The sequence below is a fragment of the Micropterus salmoides genome, unplaced genomic scaffold (assembly GCF_014851395.1).
Source record: "Micropterus salmoides isolate LMB-PRFRI ecotype aquatic unplaced genomic scaffold, ASM1485139v1 Ms_hic_scaffold_2883, whole genome shotgun sequence".
In the NCBI taxonomy this organism is placed as follows: domain Eukaryota; kingdom Metazoa; phylum Chordata; class Actinopteri; order Centrarchiformes; family Centrarchidae; genus Micropterus; species Micropterus salmoides.
This window is the reverse complement of record NW_024042132.1, coordinates 5,222-14,639: the sequence shown is the minus strand read 5'-3', so window position 1 is coordinate 14,639 and position 9,418 is coordinate 5,222. Positions and strand designations below refer to the sequence as shown.

Genomic DNA, 9,418 nt, shown 5'->3' with positions numbered 1-9,418 from the left:
GCCAGCCAGCATGACAGCTGCCACTGACACTGGAACTTTAAAGGAAATGGTCTCTATTCTGCAAGACAATACCAGGCCAACATGTCATATAGCTTGCACGAGTATGTACAATTGGTAGCCTATATCAAGAGGCAGAGTTGCAGACCAGTGGTGCCCCCGAGAAACAAGGACCTGACCTTTGATATACAGTGGGTACGGAAAGTATTCAGACCCCTTTAAATTTTTCACTCTTTGTTTCATTGCAGCCATTTTCCAAAAATCAAAAAAGTTCATTTTATTTCTCAGTAATGTACACTCAGCACCCCATCTTGACAGAAAAAAACAGAAATGTAGAAATTTTTGCAAATTTATTAAAAAAGAAAAACTGAAATATCACATGGTCATAAGTATTCAGACCCTTTGCCGTGACACTCATATTTAACTCAGGTGCTGTCTATTTCTTCTGATCATCCTTGAGATGGTTCTACACCTTCATTTGAGTCCAGCTGTGTTTGATTATACTGATTGGACTTGATTAGGAAAGCCACACACCTGTCTATATAAGACCTTACAGCTCACAGTGCATGTCAGAGCAAATGAGAATCATGAGGTCAAAGGAACTGCCTGAAGAGCTCAGAGACAGAATTGTGGCAAGGCACAGATCTGGCCAAGGTTACAAAAAAATTTCTGCTGCACTTAAGGTTCCTAAGAGCACAGTGGCCTCCATAATCCTCAAATGGAAGACGTTTGGGACGACCAGAACCCTTCCTAGAGCTGGCCGTCCGGCCAAACTGAGCTATCGGGGGAGAAGAGCCTTGGTGAGAGAGGTAAAGAAGAACCCAAAGGTCACTGTGGCTGAGCTCCAGAGATGCAGTCGGGAGATGGGAGAAAGTTGTAGTAAGTCAACCATCACTGCAGCAATCCACCAGTCGGGGCTTTATGGCAGAGTGGCCCGACGGAAGCCTCTCCTCAGTGCAAGACACATGAAAGCCCGCATGGAGTTTGCTAAAAAACACCTGAAGGACTCCAAGATGGTGATAAATAAGATCCTCTGGTCTGATGAGACCAAGATAGAACTTTTTGGCCTTAATTCTAAGCGGTATGTTGAGAAAACCAGGCACTGCTCATCACCTGTCCAATACAGTGTCAACAGTGAAGCATGGTGGTGGCAGCATCATGCTGTGGGGGTGTTTTTCAGCTGCAGGGACAGGACGACTGGTTGCAATCGAGGGAAAGATGAATGCGGCCAAGTACAGGGATATCCTGGACGAAAACCTTTTCCAGAGTGCTCTGGACCTCAGACTGGGCCGAAGGTTTACCTTCCAACAAGACAATGACCCTAAGCACACCGCTAAAATAACGAAGGAGTGGCTTCACAACAACTCTGTGGCTGTTCTTGAATGGCCCAGCCAGAGCCCTGACTTAAGCCCAATTGAGCATCTCTGGAGAGACCTGAAAATGGCTGTCCACCAACGTTTACCATCCAACCTGACAGAACTGGAGAGGATCTGCAAGGAGGAATGGCAGAGGATACCCAAATCCAGATGTGAAAAACTTGTTGCATCTTTCCCAAAACGACTCATGGCTGTATTAGATCAAAAGGGTGCTTCTACTAAATACTGAGCAAAGGGTCTGAATACTTATGACCATGTGATATTTCAGTTTTTCTTTTTAATAAATTTGCAAAATTTCTACATTTCTGTTTTTTTCTGTCAAGATGGGGTGCTGAGTGTACATTACTGAGAAATAAAATGAACTTTTTTGATTTTTGGAAAATGGCTGCAATGAAACAAAGAGTGAAAAATTTAAAGGGGTCTGAATACTTTCCGTACCCACTGTATATGTATATACACACCAAGCTATGTTTACAGCTAGTAAGTAATGCATGGGAAAGATGTTGGGGAAAGGTACTATTACTGGTGACACATTACACAATAGCCTGGCAGCAGATGTTAAAAGAGTGATCTGAGGCATGGCAGAGATTCTGCAACAAACAGCAAATGCACAGCTTTATCCTAAGATCGTGCCAAATACATGGCTTAAAGACCTTCATTATATTGTCTTTTGTTGCAAACACCTACAGGTGCTTAACAGGTTAACGCTAATGATGAAATACACTTGCACATGATGTAATCCAAGAAACTACTTACAGCTTGCATCTCAGATTTAATTTCAACGTGCAGCAGGGATCTAGGAATTGAATATTATTTTACTGGTGTACGCTGTAAAACAGTTGGCTGAATTCCTGCAATGTAAATATTTGAGTGAATGTAATATAAATTTAAGTTTGTGAATGTGTGTTCATGCATGAGTAAAATATGTGGCCCACTTCAGCCCCTGTCCTCCCTCCGTCATGATAGATGTGACCAAGCAGGCCGCGTGTTTGAGTGTCTGTTTACATCGTCACCTCGGCAATGCAGGCCGATCCTGTACCCGTGGCTTCAACAGGAGCGGCTGACAAAAATAGAGCCTCATCAACCAGTTCAACTCTTCCCAACCCTCTTACCAGGAAAGTGGAAGGGGAGCGGGGGGGATCAAAACCATCAATCAGACCATTGACTGGATCTCCACAAACCAAAATGAAGCCTTTCATGTCAGAAGTAAGCAGACCCTTGGGACACATTTGCACTTGATAAATATTTATTCATTTGGATTAACTGTGCTTAACTGCAGTTAAACAACATAATTATTTATTTTTTTTTAATTATGACCATGTTTACGTCTGAAATATGTGAAATCATATTTTCACAATATAACACTATGGAAGTTTGTAAAATGCCTCACATTTCAAGACAAAAAGATAAGACTTGACAAATGTATGTTTGCAGACACTTTTGGCTCTTGGTCTGGGGATCGATCCCTTATTACATGCCCAGTGATAAACACATTAGCAAAGATCTCCCACTCTGACCAATGGACTACAAAAATATCTTGACGTGATCTCATTTACAAATTCAAATGACCAATGGAAAATCGTACGTTGGAAATTATGTGCAGGTGTGATTGCAATGATTGTGTCCAAAGATTGCAGTGAGAGCCAATTCTGGTTTCAAAATTTACAAGACATTTATATCAAATTTATGTGGCAAGTAATCATGTTGTACATATATAATTTTATTTCCACTACAAAGACAGAGTGGCAGTCATGCTTTTGTGCAGATCAATAAGGGAGGCTGATTTGGCATTAATACACTGGTGGGGGTTTTTGTCCAAAGTGAGCACACTTTTCAGTCATGAGAGAACTATTTTGAGCTAGAGATTCAACAATCTCCTAACCTTATAATATGCCTTATGTTGATAGCATTTGTCTCCATTGGTTTTCATTGGTCCAAGCTTGATGGGTCAGTAGGCCTATTGAGAAAGGCAAAATAATTTATTGTAGACAATGTGTTGAGTAGTTAATTATGTGATAGATGGTCATCTCTATATAGATTTGGTGTTCAATGATCAATAAAAGTGCTCCTCACTGTGTGTCACCAAAATCTTGTGCAAATGTGTGTAGGTGTGTGTATGCACAAGAACAATGAGGTTTGTGGAGTACATTCCAGTATCATTTTCAGTTTCATATCTCCCCAGATAGGAAATCCCTCAAAACTACACGACGGGAGCTTGTGGCATTTTACAGTCACCTGGCACCTGGTCTTGTTTTCACGTGCCCCTTGGCACATTTTTCAAACGCAGCCGAGTGCCCACCCTGATGTTATGAAGTTATCCTATCATTATGCTCTGCAATGGGTCCCATCTGCCTTTGTTACAGGGCACAGCAGGTTTACTTTGCATGCTCTTGGAAGAATTGCAATGGACCAAATACTGACCACATTTTTAAACCTGATGGGAATCAATAAATCAGAGCCTCCTGGCTGAAAGTTCATAGCTTTAGCGCAATGCAAAGTCATTGTATCTGCAAGGACATAGGACACAAACAGCTGAGCGGACTGATCCACATCACTAACTTGCACATGACGCACAGCGACCTGCTTATCTGTTCTCACTTGAAAACTGCACTGAAGATTTAAAAGCCCTTCTAGGGATGGGCATTGGAAAGTAGCACTAGCTATAAATGCTGTGTTGCATTGCATTGGAATTTGTTTCTACAATTGTCTATATTTATAGCATCTGTCCCTATCAAATAAACATGATACACCTTGAACTCACTAACAGCTTTAAAACACAGATTGTGGGGCTATCAGTGCTGAAAAAAACATTCATATTGTTGTCAGTAAATCTGAGATAATTGCCTGGTCAAATACCATAAAGTGGCAAGCCCCTCCCCCACAGAGCGGTTTCAATACGTCTGGCCTTTGGACAGCAGCTGCCCTCATTCCTTAAAACCAGGCCTACTCCTATGTTGAGCCTTCCTAATCTGGAGATCAGTGTCTGTGACAAACACGCATACCTAGCCCTGACCCTGGTAACAGCGTGAGAGTCTGAATTTAGTGTACACTACAAGATCATAATATTTAAACAGTTCCGCTTTGCTATATATACACACACACACACACACGATATTTATATGTAATAGTAATAAATTAAAGTTACATTAATGACTAAATTAGGCTTTTTTCACAATTGTGTTATCAGTGTGTGACAAAGACCAAATGTTAAAATGATACATGTGTGAGCTCCTTGTCAGCATGCAGCTCTTTAAGGCAAGGACATACGTCAATGGTTTCACTTTCTAACAGAGGTACATCTAATGAAAAAGAACACACGATTGCTGGCGTTTCAAGCAGCCTTTATTTGAAATTATTCACATTTCATCTCTCCGTCCATTTAAAACAGAGTAGCTGATTTTCAGTAGGCCCTGACCCCAACATTAGGACACTTGTTTGCCTATGACAAGGAAAGTTAGCCATCCTTCTTTTGGGGTGGGGTGGGGTGGGGTGAGGGAGGAGGGGTAGGAGGAGGAGGAGGGGAATACAACAAAACAAAACTGATGCCTGCAGTGAAAAATTGTAATCATTTTATATTCCCCAACTTAAAAAATAGGCTACATAGTACAATTTTCTTATTTACAAAAGATAAAAAAAAAGGTTAAATCAAAATGGATTTTTTCAATCCTGCTGCAGCTCTGAAGTGAGTGAGCAACCAATCAACCCATTTAATACCATTTTTATACTTAACACTTTTTTAGGGTCAAAAGCGCCCTACAGTTTTCTGTGTTTTCCTTTTTAGTTCCCCACTAAAGCTTTTATTTTTTTTAAAAGAAAAAAAAAAAAGGTGAAAAAAGCTTTATATATAATGCATTGGGGTAATTTAACTAACTCTCCACAGGAGGTAATACTGGAGCTCAGATGTCCATCTCAAACTGGTTGTCATCTGTTGACAAAGGGACAGAAGAAACAGTTAAGATTGGAAAAGGGCAAATATTTGACACCCCAAGCCCAACCACGCCTTAACGGACTACAGTGAAGATGACAAAGTGCAGACCTTATCATTACATTCATAACTGAAAAACAACAACAAAATACACTTGACTAAAAAGGATGTAGCTCACAGTTCCAAAACCCCATGACATGCCCTGTGTGTTTACCAAGCTAGACAAGGGGACAGAGGAAAAGGGGGTCAACCCTAATCCCCATGGTCTTTAGTTTGACAGCAGGAATGGAGAAGGACAGATTGATGGTTGGATGCATTTCGCTCAAAAATAAATAGCGGTCTCAACTTGCTCGTGAGCCCAAAATCTTTGGTTACAGTGTCATGAAAGCCCCACAAGAGAAGCACTGCCAAAATAAGGGTATTTTATCTCCAAGAAGTCATGTCTTCTGGAGGGGCTATCAGAAGTACAGTACACTCAGTTAAACTGTTCATTTGCTAAATAACCGTTGTTATCTGTCTTAATCCCTCAGCAACAACAAACTAACACCTGACACCGGCAGCCTGAAAGACAGAGAAAGACTTGTTACAATATGAAATATATAGTGATTGTTGAGTAAATAAGCCACTGGCCTAGTTTAAAAGTCCTGGTTATACCCATGAAGGCACGGACCCTGAAACACTAAACTAAACTAACACATGGCGATAATGATGGAGCACTCATGTCCCAGTCCTCAACACAGCACAGCTGCTGTGCTGCAAACATGTAGGCATGGCACTGCAGGAACACATGCTGCACCTATCTGCTGTATTAGTACAGTTGAATACTCATGGCAACGCAATATAAAGCTCAAAGCTGAAACAAAAGGGTTGCAAGTTCACAACAACGCAACGTTAATTTGGAAAAGCATTCTATACGTAGGGAAATTGGCATGTGTAGTTCTTGTATTTGATAAGGCTACACAAGTGTGCATTGTGGAGGTTCTTTATTTCATAAAACCACAAAAAGAGCTGTTTGTGTGTTATGGTACAGACGTATGTCACTCCAAACATGAGCCTGGAAATCTGTGTTTTCCTGTAAAGTTACTCCACTCTGTAAAACCAGTCAAACTCAAGAGAAACAAGAACTAAATAGTGGTATGTTTACCTGCAATGTCTTTCTCTTCCTCCTCCGCCTCCTCTTTGAGATCCTGCAGTTTCCCCATGGGGTGTGTAGCAGGTACTGTTACCCAGGGATCTGGGGCAGACAGCATGGGGGGGTTCGGGCAAGAGGTGAGTTTCGACAATCCAAAAGAAACTTCCTGTCATAGATGATACGTGTGCCTATGTTTGAGAGAAAACAAAAGAGAAAATCTGGTGTTTGACCCGCAGTAAACAAACATCAAATTTCAATTCCTGAAAGGAATGCGCGCGCGCACGCACGCACGCACGCACACACGCACCACCCACCCACCTCGTTATTACACTTTTGCATCTTTGCAATATTTGCTCATTAGGGAAGTTAAGTATCATTATTCTCTACCAGAGGGGATTTCTTTTAGTTGGAAAAGGAGAGGTCTGTGTGCACACAGAGGGGAGGGATGAAGGCTACCACAGCAATGAGTTCTAGGAAATCAGAGCACAAAACATTCTCTCTTAGAAGCACGAGGCCCTGAGATTAAACTAAAGCCATATGTTTCGTTATTTGCAGAGAGGGCAAATGAAACATACTTTAAGTATGTATCCAATCATGGGTTTTCTCAAGCTTTCTCAAAGTGGTGATATGACGCAAGCTTGAAGCGCCACACAAACCCTGCAGTTTGTCACATCTAAAATCTACTTGACTTGTCTGTCACCATTTGGACATTGGCCAACTCCAAGGAAAAACAGTGTCATAAATGGCGTGTTGTGATAAGTTTGACCAGGATGTGACTGAGTCAAGGAGTGCTCTACTGCTTCTTTATGAGTCTGAACCAGTCTGTACAGTATCAACCTCTCCACAATGGAAAAACATGTTATGTAATAACTGAGCAGTGAGCAGTTTGTCCTGGAAAAAGGGAAGTAATGCAGAGGTGGAGAGAAATAATTGGGGTGAGGAAAGGGGGCTGGAATGCAACCGATAGTATAGGCAGCTATGTAAAAGAGGGGTCAGCCCAGCAACACAGTGAGATGTGTTGCACATAAAGTGAATACAAGTAAAAACTTTGTGTTGCAACTTCCATTGCTGTGTTTACCAGTGTCATCAATGTTTGGCACAAAATTTTAAATTGCACATACTCCCCATGCATTAGGCTAGACAGTTCCTCCCAGTTCCCCCCCCCTTAACTTGTACAGAATGTTCTCTGCTGTTGCTGAAATGCAAAGCAGAGAGCAGCCAGGATAGGACGGCCTCCAACTCCTCCACCACTGCAGAGGCCAATCACACTGCTGTTCTGGCAGCTGGACACATACACCCTCTTAAAATCACAAGTCAGGGTTAGACAGTTCTTGTTGTCTTCAGGCAGGGTTTTGATGAAACAAGTAACAGCGTGCTGAGACCTCAATGTGTTTGAAAAGTGTGAACAATGTGATTTCAAATATTCATGAATACATTTTATGCAAGTTAAAGTTACTACTACTGTTCTGCTATCAGCAATGAAAAGATGTGTCCTACTATGTAACAGTGATTGTAATTTGATAATGTACGATATTAAAACAGAGTAAAAAGCGATGTGCAGACTCGCACTACTTATGGTGTAAAAAGTACTTAAATGTTAGGTTCACAAAAAAAAAAAAAAAAAAAAAAAAATTACTACAACTAACTACAATAACAAACTTGTTGACAACATGAGGACTGCAGCCAACTGTCACTATGCAAACAAGGCATTTATCCACCTTGATTATATCATTTTGGTTCATAATGTTCTCGTTTTAATATGATTATTTTACGGTGTTAGGGCGAGCTAAATAATTGTTTTAATCCGATACTTTAAATGTGTTTTGTTCGCAGATTCTCGCGAGAGCTTATCGTCGAGTACGTGCACGTATACACAAACTGCTGAGTTAACGTTACAACAACTTAAAGCTAACTTTTTCTGAAACGTTTCGTGGTGTGAAGCATTTTATAAACCAAAAGGCTGAACATGAAACAGAAACTTTAGTGTCTCGAGAGAAAGCGTTATCACTCGTTAAGTTTCCGTTTCCACATTTCTTACCTCCGGGTGTGGTGGAGAAGAGGGTCCCCCCGGGTGTCTGGCTGTAACAGTCGGGTAGCTGGGACCAGTCCTTCAGGGTGAGCACCCTGGTGGGGATGGGGCAGCTTTTAACTTCATTTGTGCCGGTCGACATGCTAGCTTATGCTTAGCTGCTGCGGGCGGAATGGAAGAAGTGGTTTTTAGAAGTCCTCTGTATAACCCTCGCTCACAGCCTTGCACGAAGACAAACTTCAAAAGTAACGCTAACTTAGTTAGGCGCTTTACAAGAAAAAGTGGCCGAAAGAAAAGGTATCCAACTTTAACTTCTAAACTGAGAATTCAAACAAGCACGGAGTCTGGGGCCCGCTGGTGTCCGTCGTTACAAGCAGCTACCAAACGCCACCATGTGCTGTATTTGTAGCACCCACAGCTGCAGTAGTCACTCGTGATGTTTTTTTCTCCAGCCATCAGACACGTGGGCAACGGCCATGTGGTGTGAATGTTTTCATGTGCAAGACAGCCCGTGGGGGCGGTGTTAGCACTGGAGTAAGAGAAACAAATCAGCCGTCAGTGTGCGAACTATACCATGGCTTTCGGGGGAGCTCACCTTTTGATTCTTACTGCTGAATCATTAATAGCTACAAGCATATAGGCCTGGGCTGACTGAAAGTATGAGGCATGTAGCAATTCTGCTACAATTACGCTTAACACAACAGCTGTTTGCGACCTGTCATTTCTTTTCTCCGTGAGAGGGAAGAATTTGAAAAGTTGCTTGGCACTGCGGGGAGCCCACAGCTGCAGTTCTGCATGGATCATGCGTAATATCCAGCCAGACAGAACGATCACGAACCGTTTACAGCGCGTTGGTCATACTAGCGACACAACCCGTATCGGAGAGGGAGTGGGGCGGACTAGGGACAGGAGATCGCGGAGTGACTGGCCCGCTGCGGACGATCGGTGATCGTTCCCTC

At 42.1% G+C, this 9,418-nt stretch overlaps 1 protein-coding gene across 1 annotated transcript; it reads right to left on the bottom strand.

Moving 5' to 3' along the window:
- Positions 1–4,697: 4,697 nt before the first annotated feature.
- Positions 4,698–8,894, bottom strand: LOC119882077 (eukaryotic translation initiation factor 4E-binding protein 3-like). Its single transcript, XM_038692089.1, is given in 4 exon segments — positions 4,698–5,298; positions 6,443–6,523; positions 6,526–6,618; positions 8,469–8,894. Coding segments are annotated over 4 exon segments (336 nt in total). The 5' UTR covers positions 8,602–8,894; the 3' UTR covers positions 4,698–5,269.
- Positions 8,895–9,418: the final 524 nt, after the last annotated feature.